The following is a 14,858-nucleotide window of genomic DNA, read 5'->3' on the forward strand; positions in this document are numbered from 1 at the left end:
ACCACTTGGAGCGTAGTCCTGTTTCTTCTTACTGCTCGCCGTGGCACTGTTCCTGATTGCAAATATTTAGTTGTAATCTGCTAAATTCTAATGGATTTCTGACCCCATTTGCTTCTTTTCAGAGCTAATCTCTTTATCTTTTTATCAGTGCATACCACTAGGGGCTACTTATAACACTAGGCAAACTCTTTTACTGTTTTTCATTAGAAATGAAGAACCATGAGGTTGCAAAAATATTTTGAGAAAATATGAGGCAGTTAACTTTGAATTCCTGTTCAAACATATTTTAAAGAAAACACATAATAAATCAGATCTTTGTTAAGTCTTATAGTGTAATTTTCAGTATCATAAATTTTAAATTTTATCATATTTACAAACCAATATTTTCATCAAAATATAAAGTATTCTTATAGTTAAATAAAGACATCTTTCCTCCATTCCTTGTAGCATGTGCAATACTCACACATAAAGATCTTATTGTTATAATTAGAACCTGTATGCCTCATTTGACCTTCACCTTATATAACTGATAAATCTGTCCTGTACAGTTTGAGATTACATCCTTGGATTTATTCACCACGGTCGTAATATTAGTTATTAACTTTATAAAATGAAACTGTTGCTACTCCAACCAACTATAAAATATTTTGTAAGTCATTTCGGTGTAAACGAAGGAAAGCAAAAGTACTTGAGTATAAAGAAAAATCATTTATATAAGAACAATGATAACAGCCAAATGAAAACAATATGGACTTCCTTCCCTCATACGGTTCCTTATGTTGGATAATAAATCTATAGATGTTAAATGCTTCACTACAGTAACTGGCAAATCAAGAAAGTTATTCACAAGGTTAGCATTTAGAAATAGGTTTTATTCTTCAGTAATCAAATTTGGACACTGGAAGGAAACTTAAAGGCATTGAATACTCGCCCCAAACCGTGTGCGGCCATCGGAAAAAGTTAACTTTCCGTTGCTTGCAAGTGACGTTTTATTCGTGTCGCTACAAAATTCCGATTAGTACAGTAATGAAACGTGATACCTTGTTATCTTTAGCTGGACCTGAGATGTCCATCGCTGTATTGTTTGTATACTGTGCTGTAGGTATTGACCGCAGCTGTATGTACTGACTGTACACTAGTGTCTAATTACCGATGGTAGCAAGCTGTGTGTGTGTATTTTCTGCGATCGATGGTAGTGTCTAACACTTCTATTACACCTCATTCGAAAGTAGGTCAGATTACCGGCATTAGACGTTTCTTTTTGCGCGAATCTTCACACCCTTTAAACTGTTTAAACTGCAAGTCTTACACAGAAAATCTTTGTGAAGAGACCCGGGTGAGGGGGGGGGAGGGGGGCTTGATATATTTGAAAACCATGCCAAATGGTATACATAATATTTTGAATCCAGCTAAATATTTCAGCTTATTGGGGAACATTACTTCATTCAAAAGGTTGACTCATCCCAATTGATGTTGAAGGTAACAGGAAGCTTATCAGCAAAAAAGATTTGCTACAGTAACATATGAGATTGTAACATTTTGTTTAAATGTCAATTATTAAGCTTAGAGCTATTTTGGATACCAGGGTACACTGCATATCATAAGTGTTTACTCATGGTCAAGACATATATACATACATGTTTATCTATATAAAGAGAGAGATATATAGGCAATGATTTGAATAATACAGAACAGTGAAAAACCTTCCAAAAAAAGCTCTACCAGGATTCACACATGGGCCTCCCGCTTTATATGTGAACACCCTAACCAACTAGGCCATGGACATTGACTGTAGGTCCAGATCGAGGCTGGAAACCAGTAATTAGGAAGGTTGTCATTCCACTGTAGGCTTTTATTGCCTGCATCTACATTTACACCACAGTGGATTCATGCCATGACTTTAATACTTTCTCAAAATTTACCAGTTAGCATCTATGCAAAATTATGTAAATCTCATATCATTTTGTAATTAACATATGTGATATATTATATAATTGGGTTGTTGCATGCCAGGATATGACTTCTCCCGGGCATGCAACTGTTTCTACAAAGTAGAGGGTAGTCTTCATGAATGCTGTGTGCACTTTTGATAATTTAATAGGTCAAGTTGAAAAGTGAAAAATTTTTGTTGTTACTAACTGAAGGATGATGCAAAGATCTACAGTAATTAGAAAGTTTGATATTTTATATTAACAGCAGATATTTAAATGTTTTAGGCATGACATTAACATATTGTCACAAGACTGAGTACTACATTTGAATTGGTTTCATATCAAGGAATGGATCTAACTCATTTGACACAAGATAGGAAACACTTTGTACAATGATAATTTAAATGCAGGTACTATACAGACACATAACAGTCAAATGTTGCCCTCATCTTTTACACAATGATTAAAAGCAGCCAGTTGATTTTTGAAGTTATAAGTACTTATATTGGTAATCGTTTATGAATAATCTAGTACATACCTATATTGAGGGGAAAAAACTATTAATATAAAAGTTATATTCAAAGATGCAGCTAAATATCTTTTTGAAAGCCATTAATGTATGCAATTTATTGAGGTTTGTGCATCAAGTCACCCTGTACACCCTTACACATTTTATTATACAACCATCAAAACAAAATGGAATACAATAGCAATGATTCCACTGTTATTAGTAGAATTCATAAACATTCTGATAAGAAACAATGTGTACTGTTTCCACTACTTGAGCTTTTCCTTATTCTCCCGGGTCTTTAGTAAATGTGGTAACCATAGTAACATAGATATGAAGAAAACCCCTCTCACACCCTGTATGAGTGCATCATCTAAATCAGTGACTCTCATTAGGTCTTCTTTGAGTGAGGTGGTTGCCACGAGAACAAGAGAGCATCGAATCAGCTCCATCCAAGGAGCATACCATCTTCAAATCAAATATGAAAATTAGAATTAATTAATTAATAAACTAAAAGCTTGGACGACACTTACCATCTTTATTTCATCCAAAAAGGCTTTTTATGCATGACATGAACACAACTATTGTATTGCTTTAAACTCTAACAATATGTTTACAAGATACAAGTAGGATAAACCAGAGATCAATATTGGTCATTAACTTGTCTCTGAAGAAAGAATAAGTATATTCTTCTACGACATGTTTTATTTTTTTCCTACACATTATATTCAAGAAAAAGAATTTTGTCATTTCTGCAAATGAACAAAATAAGATGTTAACTTTGAGAGACACAAAATCTTTCTGTATTGGATTAAACCGTTTAAAATAACTCATTAATCTGGAACAGCCAAGCATTTGTAACCCCTTGGATAGGTGTTGAGGAGGCGATTGTAGGTAAACAGTACATGCCCAGTATGTTGCAATGTTAACTCAAAAAGCAGAATACAGCATTAAAGGAGAAGTAGGAGGTGATGTTTCGTGAACTAATTTAATTAACCCACACAAGGTATATTCATTTATCACTCACTTTATGTGGTACATTTATTCCGTACATACATACTCCTTTACCTCCTGTTACACCGCTGGGTAATATAGGAAAGTACATTCCATGGATAGGAATGATATTTGGCATAGGGCTTGTTCATATAAACCAGGGGTGGGCAACCTTTTTAAATGAATGGGCCAGATATAAGGAGTGATAAATTGACTGGGCCGCACCTAACCAACGACCTGCTGTTGATTTCAACCTTTGATTCCGAGGACTTTCAAGCAATAGGTGTGTGTACTTAATCTGTATTCACAAAAAGATAATGCCAATACAGTAAAGTTGATAATTAATGGGGATAATATGCCTACCTGACAGCATCATTAGTGCTGATAAATTCTAAGCAGCTAGCTTGTTTTTTGTGATGATGTAAAATAGATTGATTTTTTTTCTTTTCCTTGAGACATCTCACGGGCCGCAAAAAAATCACTGGCGGGCCGCATGTGGCACGCAGGCCGTAGGTTGCCCACCCCAGATATAAACCATCTTTGAGATGAGTGCTCTGATTTAAAGTACATGATGACTTACGTTCCATCACAGATATGGCCGATGCAGGTCATGGTGTAGATAATATAGAAGATTCCTAGAGCCGCTGCTAATGCTGTTAAACCCTGAAAGGGAAAAGGAGCCATCAGCCGAAAAAAAAGTTAGATGGGAGAATGGAAAATTGATCAAGAGATAAAAAAATTAGTAATAATTAATGTTAGACAATATTAAAGTGATGAAGTTTAATTTATAGTACATCCTGAGCATTGGAAAGCACTAGCATACAGTAGGTGCAGCTGGGTCAAATATCAGGGGGGAGGGGGAGGGGGAGAGATATCATGCCCCCGAGAGTTTTCACAGCAATGATCTTCATGGTGTTGCCTCAGGTGAAACCTCTGGCTCACCTAAACTCAATCCTGTAAGGGGCTCTATGTGCAGGTTTCTTGCCAATAGTCTTACCAAAATATAAATGGATTCATATTTATTCATAAAGAGCATCAAAGCTTGTCAATTTTGCTGGACTACAGCAAATACCCACAAATTCTGCCTAAAGACATCCTTTAACACACACAATAGCCAAGCAAAAGTCCTGATTCAATGTTCTTTTGGTAGTCCACCAGGGAGGGGTGTTTCACAGGGAGAGGGAACTCTGGGAAGTTCATCCAAACAATAAGCTGACACAAAGGGTATTGTCTTAACTGAATATATTCTTTTCTGCATCCCTTGTTAGATTAAAACAGGTGATAAACAACAAATGAAGAAAGATTGAAGAATGTGGTGGATTTGGAGTATTATTGCTGTCTAATTCAAGAATCAAGAAATGCTCATAAATGTACTACTCACTACTTCAAAGATATTAACAAAGGCATCCAGAACCAGAAAGCTGACCAAAAAATGGAAGCCCACATAGAATTTGCACCAAGTTGGCAAAAATGTGTCAAATTTGGGCTGAGGGTGATGGATCTGCAAAGTAGTCAAATGAGCAATGAATAATCACATAATTATGCAATATTCATACCCCAACAGAAGAAGGGCAAAACCCAATTGCAATGACATATATGCCCAATGACACAAGATATATGATCAAAAATTCAAACAATGAGTAAGGGTATACCTCACTGATAATAGACATAACTGCTAAATATAAAATATTAAAAATTTTCATTACACTCAGTATTTTTAAGTGACTTTCAAAACTTCACAATGTTGTTCAAAAGGAGTTTCATGGACTTTTACTGACATATCTGCTACATACTAAATGCTACATAGTGTTCAATATAACGTACAAGTAGCAAACTTCTTTTGATATCACACTTTCAATATCACTATTGCACATTTCACTATAGTTACATGACATATGCCGATTCAAAACTTTGGCTAGCCTGACAATCCAACGAAACAAAAAGAAATGATTATTGAGGAACTCTGCAACTGTCAGTTCAACTTCATATGCAGACAACTACAGAAGTACAGGTAGATAAATCGGTGAGATTTTCTAAGAACACTTACATCTGGAATATCTTCTATGAGACCAAGTCTGGGCTTGCCTGGTTCCCAACCTGGACCTTTAAATATGAAAGCTACTTTGTCGCTGAAGGTCTCAAACTCCCAGATTTTATGCCACATGTACTTCAAATGGCAAAGCTGTCAAGGGACCAAAAAAATCTTTCATAGATAGCATCGAAAGTGTCAAATAATAGTAAGAACCAAGACAAACATAACTTTCTCTCAATAGCATAACAAAAGGGCAAGGAGCAATGTCATCTCTTTTCCTCTCTCCCCCACCCCCCACCTACCACCTACCACCTCCATCAAACTTTGTTAATAATTTTCAGTAACACTTTTCTCTTGTTAATATGTTTTGGTGCCGGTCAGTGAACTTAGGCTATGATTATACATCTCGACACACCTCCACTCCTTGACCAAATATTTGTCTCTTTGTACTCTAAATTCCTCCGTTCAACATCGATTTACCGCAGCTCATGTGCTTAATTTGTACCATGACATGTATCTAAACTGTAGCCTCTATATAGAGATGACATACTTGAACTGTTATTGGTTCCCATGTCTGGAGTGGGTGCACCAGGCCAAACACTACTGGCTCCTTCTCGGGGGTAAATGTGCCTGTCATAAACAAAGAATCACTTCATCAAAGTTTTTTTCTTTGTCATTTACTCATATTTCTTGGTGGAATTTTTACTAATAATGGATATTGCCAATTGAATACAGTTGACCTAGAAGGTAGTCAGTATAGGCCCCAAATTATAGCACTCTATAATTGCTAGAAGTTTTCAATAAGTACTTTCCCTGGAGGTCTTTACTCTCCAAATTGTTCTCAGACATTTTTAAGGAACACACAAGATGACTGAATGTCCCAGTGAGGAAAATTTCCTCGAACTTGGTTGTAATCAAAACAGTCTAAGAATTTTGACCATATTTGAATATATAGCATATTTGAGGCCAACACAGCATACCTTTAATCTGTTGAGATTTATGAATGACACAGCTTACTACTGCATGATTAGGCAGGTGGGAGGTATAATTTCTTCGGAAAGTTTCTGCAATTCAACTACATGGTAGTTTTGTATCAATCTTATCTCTTACTGAACACATGTTTCAATTAATGTGATCTGGGGCTTAGAATCACTCAGGTTTATGAAATAGCAGGCTATACCTTTTGTGATATTGTAACTAGACTCTGTACTACTTCCTCAGTATGTTTGTGAAAGGCCTTAATATACTACATATGAGCAGATGCTAATAAAGCTTATCAACAGTGAACTTACCAAACATTCTATCCCAAATTATAAACACTCCAGCATAGTTCTTGTCGATGCAGTATCGGTTTCGACCTGACAAAACAACAAAACAGGAAACACTGCCAACCATTGTGGTACTAGTTTATGAACTGACAACTGAAGAGACTATAAAAGGTTGTTGAGTTCAATCGAGGATAATCAACCTGCCATTTTAATGTACTTCATACTTCATTTTTATGTAATTTATCATGTACGTTCCAAATAACAACACACTCAAAAACTTTGAAGTCGTAAGAATTGGGTACAACTGTAATATTCTAATATTCTGGACCAATTGATAAGTACTGTGAACTACAAGCAACAGATTGGTCTGTTCAATGGTATTTTATCATACCTCCTGATGTCAAACATTGACGCCCAGGTTGGGTATATAATTTATCTTGTGGGCTGCAGTGCTGTTTTGTACCCAAACAGTATGCCACAACATTATAGGCTGTACTATGCCTGTGACACTAAATGGCATTATATGGGAATTAAAAGATCGGAAAGTTTTACATGTAAATTCTCCATATTTTATGTTGAAACTTTGTCTCACAAGTAAGCTCTGTAATATGACCTCTATTGTATGAATCATGCGATATAAGGATCTATCATTTGTTGGCTTTGATCAGGAAGAGGCAAACATGAACATGCTAATTTGATCAATAGGAGATAGGCTGTTTTACCATATAAGGCTTAAGCAGTTATGGAGAAGCATTAACAGTACTCCTAGCATGTGGCTTTCGAAAGCCCGAAGGGGCGAGCATAGGTGTAGGAGCCTAATGTGATTTGGGGGGCTGTAACGACTTGACTGAAAAATATGACCAAAATTATTTCAACCGTTAATGTGCATATCATATAGGCATGCATCAGTTATTACATCGCATGCCAATAACATACAATCATTTTCCGTCTTATAACCCTTCCATATTGGTTATATTTATTGGGAAAGTCGTTATAATAATAATGATAAGAAAAATATAAGTTTAACCATTGAAAAACACATTGCAAATTATTTTTCTTTCAGTAGGTGCCCGAAAAATTCTCAGCATATTGCCCGAATTTACACAAACTTTTGGTTGGGGGGCTGCATCCCCCAGCCCCCCGCCTCGTACGCCTATGGGGGCGAGCATAAAGGCAGTCATCTTACCATGATGTACTCTGTGATGGCTGGGTGTATTCAGGATGTACTCCAAAGGGCCAAGTTTATCTACAACCTGCAAAAGAGAAAACTTTCCTTCATCTTTTTGAAAGTGTTACATTTGTCAGTAAGGAGAAATCAAACTCAATTTTCATTGATAAAACTTGATGTTAATTTTCATGTTAAGTAGGTGTGAGTCTGACATTTATTAAGATTTTTGTACATGTATTATGTAACATACTAAAGTGGTACAGCCTGGAATATACTTCTATCGTTCTTACTAGCTTTGGAGTCATACTTTACCATGCGTCATCAATGAGTGGCAGAAGAAAACAAAACTAATATTTCTTGGCTGTAAATTACATAAAATGACGGTGGATATTTCAACTTTTTATGACATTGACACTTGAATTGTGTGAACCTCTTACTAGGTAGAAAAGGGAAGTAAAGAGGTATCGTACGTAGCGAGAATTTACTTGTACGGAAGATGGTATTCAAACCAATGACTAGAGAAGGAATATTTTTTCAGGGAATGGCCAAACAATTGACCCTCTTCAAACACAAACAGTAGCGATAAAGCTACTATTAAATTTATTGTCATCAATTTGGCTAAGATGAACCATTTATTGTGCAGCTGACTTAAAAATTACCCCACCAGGTAACCGGGTAGTCAAAAGTCTGTTTTGGATATTATGATGCAACATGTGTAAATCACTGGTATACCTGGTAACCAACACCCCCTTAAGCCCCCACCCCCACCCCCAAATGAAAAAAGAACTCCCTACTCCATTCCAAGTGCCCAAACTTTCTTCATACTGATTAAATATAGTTACATTGTTAACAAGTATGATAGAAATTTACCTGAGTATGAACCCAAAACTGGAAAATCAGGTTGAATTCAATGTGGACTAGCATGATGGCTGGAGGTATTATGGGTGCCAAAGGGATGTAAAATACCTGCAAAATGAAACAGACTAATGTTTATTCATTTAATCTGTCTAATTATTCAACAATGAACCATCTTCTCATGTTTTGCATGAACCCTACAGAGATTGAACTTAACATTCATAGTTATTATCCTACCCTCATATATTACAGTAGCTTCAGGTAGTTCAATATTCCGTTAAAGGGTGTGAAGAATCGCGCGAAAAGAAATGTCTAATGCCGGTAATCTGACCTAGTTTCGAATGAGGTGTAACAGAAGTGTGAGACACCACCATCAATCCCAGAAAATACACACACAGCTTGCTACTGTCGGTTATTAGACACTAGTGTACAGTCAGTATATACAGCTGCGGTCAATACCCACAGCACAGTGTACAAACGATACAGCCATGCATCTCAGGTCCAGCTAAAGATAACAAGGTATCACGTTTCATTACTGGCTGCATTTTGTAGCGACAAGAGGAAAACTTCACTTGCAAGCAACGGAAGTTAACTTTATAAAGATGGCGGCACGCTGTTTTGGGCGAGTCTTCAATGCCTTTAAGACTGCCCTCAGGCCGGAACAAAGCAGAAGATGTTTGCCAATTGTCAAGAGTGCCAGGCAGGTGCAGGAATGACATATATTTATGAGGATGCTCAGAGAAAGATTCTACTACCACCTTATGTTTAAAATACAAACTTAATCCTACCCATGAAGTGAACCTCTGTACAACACTCTGTCTCAATGCTGTGCTGAGGTTGTAATCCTCTGAGCTGTGATGAACTTGATGAGCTGCCCAAATAAAATTCACCTCTGAAAGAAACAGAATAACAAAAAAATGTAAATGTATAATTTATATATCAGCAATCAACAATAAATGTGATTCATTTTAAGCTGAGCTAAAAAAAAGAGACAAATTACTTTTCGCCGACAGTTTTTTTTCCCATCATAAATTTATGTTATGTGTATAAACACTTTCAAACATCTTTGGTTTTGTGTATCAATTTTTTCACATTTGTACAGTATTTTGACATGCTATGAGACATTAACATATTTTCCCAGGGACAATCAATCAATGACTATGAGTTACAATCTACATAATCATGTTAGGAGTGTTAGCATGAGTCAAATCATATTAGGAGTGTTGCTCAGTGGATAACGCCGGTGCCTTCCAATCATAAGGTCCCAGGCTCGAATCACTCCAAGATTGATGTATGTCGTCCATTTACAGAGTTTTTGACAATTCATAATCATGGATGTTAAATATGAATGTAAGAGACTGACTTGGTCAGCTTGCGGCTTTGATAAGCCAATGAGGCTTCTTCGCGAGTTCCTGCTTGCAGGAGGATCTAACATACATGTCCTGTAATTACCCCAAACAGAACTTACCACCTGGTCCCTTCCTCCAAACACTTTGAAAAAACACTTTTGAAAACGCTTTTGAAAAGTTTTAGTAACTTTCGCATGCTTAAATTTATGCAGTGCTATAGATTCGGATTACTTTCAAGAGGTGTTTATGTGTGTGGCAGAACTCTGACTATAGAAATATCTTCACAATTCCCATAACTGTTAAGTCATATGCTCGACTAGCATTACTAACCATGAGCCATGCGATGACACCAGTAGTAACCCAGGTCAATTCCAAACAAGCAAATGAGCCAAGTCCAGGCATTATCCCAGGGCAGGTTCAACAGTCTATAATTTTCATAAATCCAGGAATACACAGCAATGTCAAAGCCTTTCACAACGAAGCTAGGGGAGAATGATATGAAATTGTTGACATGAGCAAATGTAATAATCTTAAATGTAGGTCATTCAATCAAAAACTTGAATTTTAGTTAATTCATTCTATTCAGATTAAGCTTGTCGCAATTAATATTGTTTCCTTTACTGATATAATAAAACCCTAGAGGACTGCCACCCATATCTGCTGTTATTTCAATCCTGCTTTTGTGTTCGAAATTAATGGTCCACATCATCTCTTCGTCCCCAAATCAGCTACCAGTTTTAAATTAGTCCAATAACTTGATGACGGCAATTACAACCCAAAACTGCAGAAATATGCAAATTTAGGGTTCAGCCCAGATTATGATATACATGATTTTTTTCTTAGGGGTTATAGGCTATAGCTTAATTAGTCTTAATATTTGCCTTGAAAAGTAACAACTTAATCCTTGATGTATAAAACAACTGCTGTGATACTGAATCAACAGACACACAAAGGCTTTGCACTCATGTAAGGTTAGAGTGTGAGGGCAGGGGAGTGGGGGGTGGAGTGTGGGAGGAAAACTTGGTTGATTGAAATTGTTTTATTGTTTGTTGTTTTTCTGAAATCCCTGACTGAAATTATTTGTAGTTTCTCAGTTTTTTTCTTCATTTGCAAGGGGGGGGGGGGGGGAAACATCTCAAATAAAATCGAATTATTTTCATTAAAACACAATAAAGTAAATCATCACCCTGCAGTGGGGAGGGAGGGGGAGGGGGAAATTTCATGTTATTCATTATGATACATCCAGAGATAACCAGCTTCTTTACCTTTTTGGTGGTTTTTTTGGGGGGGGGGGGGGTGCATGAGTCATATGGACAGGAATTCTAGTATAAATACAAATTTTTAATGAAAACAAATGGGTCGAAAACTTTAATACATAAAAATTGTTAAAACAGATCGATTGAAGTTGTTATTCACAAACTCATATAAATAACACACCTTTATAGCAGAATAAGAGAACAAATGTCTAAGGAAGGAGAAGCCTTGATGAGACATGTGTTAAATGTGTACTTACTCTGATACTACAAGGAACATACCAGCTGTGATGGAAGTTATACTGTCGGCCAGACGAAAGATGCTTTTCTTACCCTCAAGGTATGCCACCAGATATTCCAGAGCAATCAAAGTCAAGAAATATACTGATGCCTTTCAATGACAAATTTAAAAAGCATAAGAATTCAAACGTATCTCTCAATTAATGACAGCTTAGAATAACAAGTGCAAAGTTTAGTATCCTTGTGAATTAGTTCAAGTTTGAGGCCATGGGAGTGAAAGATTTAGATTTGCACTTGAACAATTTGTTCCTTTTTTTATTATTTTTTAATTGTTTCATTTTTAGTAAGCTTCTTCCAGGATATCATTGCAATATACTGATATGCATTGACTGCAACTCTGATTTGTACTGATAAAAGTTATCATTTAAAGGCAGAGTATAAAATGGCAGATAAGTCTTGGCATCTACTGCATGTGGATAGTATGTAATAAATTAGCATGATATACCCTTTTACTGCTGTTTGATGATTTGGTAGTTGCATTTGTGTGATGGAATGCCCTCTTCATTTATATAATGGACGTTTATGCAAATAACAAAATATTTTTGGCTGGGGATTGGGGGCGGGTGGATGTTTGCCATGGCCTAAATGTGACTTTAACACCCCAGCTATGCAGGTTTGTGAATTAGAGAAGAGAAGATACATGTAAAATGAGACAGACAAAACAGAATGTTAACAGAGGCCTATGAAGATTGCTTCCTGCAAAGCAATAGTTTATTTTATAGAGGTGGGAGCTTATTACCAGATCCGCCTGCAAATATGGGTGGCGCTCTTCCTTTTCTAACAAAACTTCAGGTAAATAAATAGGCACTTAATTGCAATGCTCACTTAACGGATCATGGGGAACTAGAGCATTGCCGTATATGTGCTTATTGAGAGAATTAGCGGTCATGCCAGTTCAAGTTGGTGATGTTTCGAATAAAAGGTTCAATGGGTATAGTCAATGATCAGAGCAACATCAAAAAACAGGCAAACTTCATGAGAGATATCTCACTCAAATTTTGCCTGTTTTTTTTCATTAAGAGGAATATTCCGCTTAATGAATTCTTACTAACATGAATGAAACACTGAAACAAAGGTGTGAAATGTGTTCCACATTTATGAGCCAGATGTGTTTTTAGCATTACCAACACTTCTTCAGTCTTTTACAGAATACTGAGAGAAACTTTCCACATGCAGATTTGTGTTTTATGTAAGACAGTAATTTGTCAAATATACTGCTATGATTCTGAAAGACATTCTGAGGAACTTAGATTAAGTGAGACACAGACATATTAAAGCATTGGTTGGGTCAGCTTTAATTGTCTTTTACATCAAAAGTGCATTAAATATCATAGAACAGAAATGCATATCAACTAACTTACCTCGTCGATGTATTTGGGAACATCTTCTACAAATTTGAATGATGTCTCATTCGGGGAAACAATGTAAAACATGCGGCGGTAACCAGTAACTGCGTCAGTTTTAAATACAGCTCCCATGGTGATCCCAAGCTACTATACACACCAGTTCATAAATTAAAATCGACAAAATTTTCCTTGAGCTTGGAGAGGCATGAGCAAGTGACAGGTCAACACCGCTGGACTTCTTGGGCAGATGTTTGTTTCTGATCTACAGTGGGAAGATTCAAATTGTTTAGAGCCATATATACATCTGAGAGTTCAAGCTATAAATCACACACAAAAGTAGGTTCTATTGCGGTTTCAACCTTTGGAACTACCCGGTGCTTATTTTTATCACATCGTGTGTATAAGGAAAACAACAGAGATAAGTAATCTAATTAGTATAGGTCTTATGTTTCAATAGGTATGTAGCAAATTAGGTCTACTAATTGTTTTTCTATCATGATAAATATATCATCCAACTTCTCAATTGACCAGTCGATCTATGGGATTAAGTTTCCCGGTATTCTTACTAATTCCACTGAAAATGAACCGTCACATCTGAACGGACCATGTATGGAACAAACTGAGATTATCTAGCCTAGTTCTAGACTATACTATAGGTTGTCTGCCCTACGTATGGCCTAAATGTGGACCGTGGTTGCCTTTGGTAGACCTAGCCTATGCCAAGGGCAACTAGGCCTACTACTATAGTACATATAATACTAATTGTACTAGGCACTCAGTACTATTTTAAACTAAATGTTTAAACTAAATTTTAGGTTTAGGCCTAGGTCAAAGTTTGTGATAGGCTTCGCATTTTTCTGCCAGTTTATTCCTAACATTATTCAATTCATTTCAAAATAAACAAAATCAAATTCATTGTCACTTCTCTCGAAATTGGTGTTGTATGGAAAGCAATCGCCGTGAGCACACTACCACGCAACGATGTGGTACCAAAAACAAATCTTGCGAAATTTTTCCAGCCACCCAAAATATGGACGGAAATTGCGATTGAAATGAAATAACTCATGTGATAATGGATACCATCGTAGTATTCACACCGAATTGAACAGGATAGTAAAGTTTTCTGTGTAGTCAGTTTATTGTACTAATTTACACAACCGTGGGAAGCAGGGAAGCCCTATTGGCAGTACCCTGGATCTTCGATTGTAATCGACACATTGACCCCAAAATGTTTGTAAACAAAGTTCTAACCAACAGGAATTTGAAACTATGGGCCGCCAATTAAAGCACATACTGACGAGTACATGAACTACTATACAATATCACAATACATATATATAGGCCTATATCTAAATCAAACAAAACTGTTAGCAAACTGATTATCCACTCAATTTAAAGAGCCTGTGAAAGAGAATGTGCAAAAGTAAGAGGGCGTGATGTTTCGATCCTAGAGGCTGAATGCCAAGTTACAGTAACAGAAGTGACAAATACACAAACAGAATTCAGACAGCTAAATGAGCAGGGTGAACACAAAAGAGATGGATGTAAGAGGATTAGTAGACAAGGGATGGAGAGAAGAAAGAAAACAACAGGGGAAGTGGAGAGGTAGGAGATAAACTGTAGAGGGACAAAGAGAGGATTAGGGGAAGAGGGTAAGGAGTAAACTAGAGGAGGGCAAAGACAGAAAAGTCTGGAGAGGGAAAAAAGGTGGAAGAAAGTTACGAGAAGAGGGGTGACAGAGGGGGAAACAAGGAGAGATGGAAAGGGGGGGGGGTAGCAGAAGAAAGCTTAGTCATGTCCTCCTGAATGTTGAGCCCATGAGGTTGAATGGTGCGAAGACGTTGCATCCACAGTC

General features: G+C 36.7%; 1 protein-coding gene across 2 annotated transcripts; it reads right to left on the reverse strand.

Moving 5' to 3' along the window:
* Positions 1-312: 312 nt before the first annotated feature.
* On the reverse strand, positions 313-14,233 carry LOC139966338 (alkylglycerol monooxygenase-like). Of its 2 annotated transcripts, none has more exons than XM_071969232.1 (13): positions 14,084-14,233; positions 13,019-13,265; positions 11,618-11,748; positions 10,435-10,586; positions 9,544-9,647; positions 8,771-8,866; positions 7,919-7,985; positions 6,757-6,822; positions 6,015-6,094; positions 5,480-5,614; positions 4,814-4,933; positions 4,013-4,095; positions 313-2,907 (listed from the first exon to the last, which is right to left on the reverse strand). In XM_071969232.1, the coding sequence occupies exons 2-13, from the start codon at positions 13,133-13,135 to the stop codon at positions 2,709-2,711; spliced, it is 1,350 nt and encodes a 449-aa protein (XP_071825333.1). In that variant the 5' UTR covers positions 13,136-13,265; positions 14,084-14,233; the 3' UTR covers positions 313-2,708. The 2 variants fall into 2 exon arrangements, with proteins under 2 accessions (XP_071825333.1, XP_071825334.1); XM_071969233.1 differs by lacking the exon at positions 14,084-14,233 and adding an exon at positions 13,926-14,066.
* Positions 14,234-14,858: the final 625 nt, after the last annotated feature.

The sequence above is a fragment of the Apostichopus japonicus genome, chromosome 4 (genome assembly GCF_037975245.1).
Source record: "Apostichopus japonicus isolate 1M-3 chromosome 4, ASM3797524v1, whole genome shotgun sequence".
Taxonomy (NCBI): domain Eukaryota; kingdom Metazoa; phylum Echinodermata; class Holothuroidea; order Aspidochirotida; family Stichopodidae; genus Apostichopus; species Apostichopus japonicus.

Bases quoted from the DNA above. Each gene is read 5' to 3' on its own strand.
- LOC139966338 (XM_071969232.1), bottom strand. From the start codon at position 13,135: ATGGGAGCTGTATTTAAAACTGACGCAGTTACTGGTTACCGCCGCATG. The intron at 6,095-6,756 runs GTAAGTTCACTG...TGTTTATGACAG, and splicing joins AATTTGGGATAGAATGTTTG to GCACATTTACCCCCGAGAAG. The intron at 4,096-4,813 runs GTGAGTAGTACA...TTTCCCTTTCAG, and splicing joins TTGTTAATATCTTTGAAGTA to GGTTTAACAGCATTAGCAGC.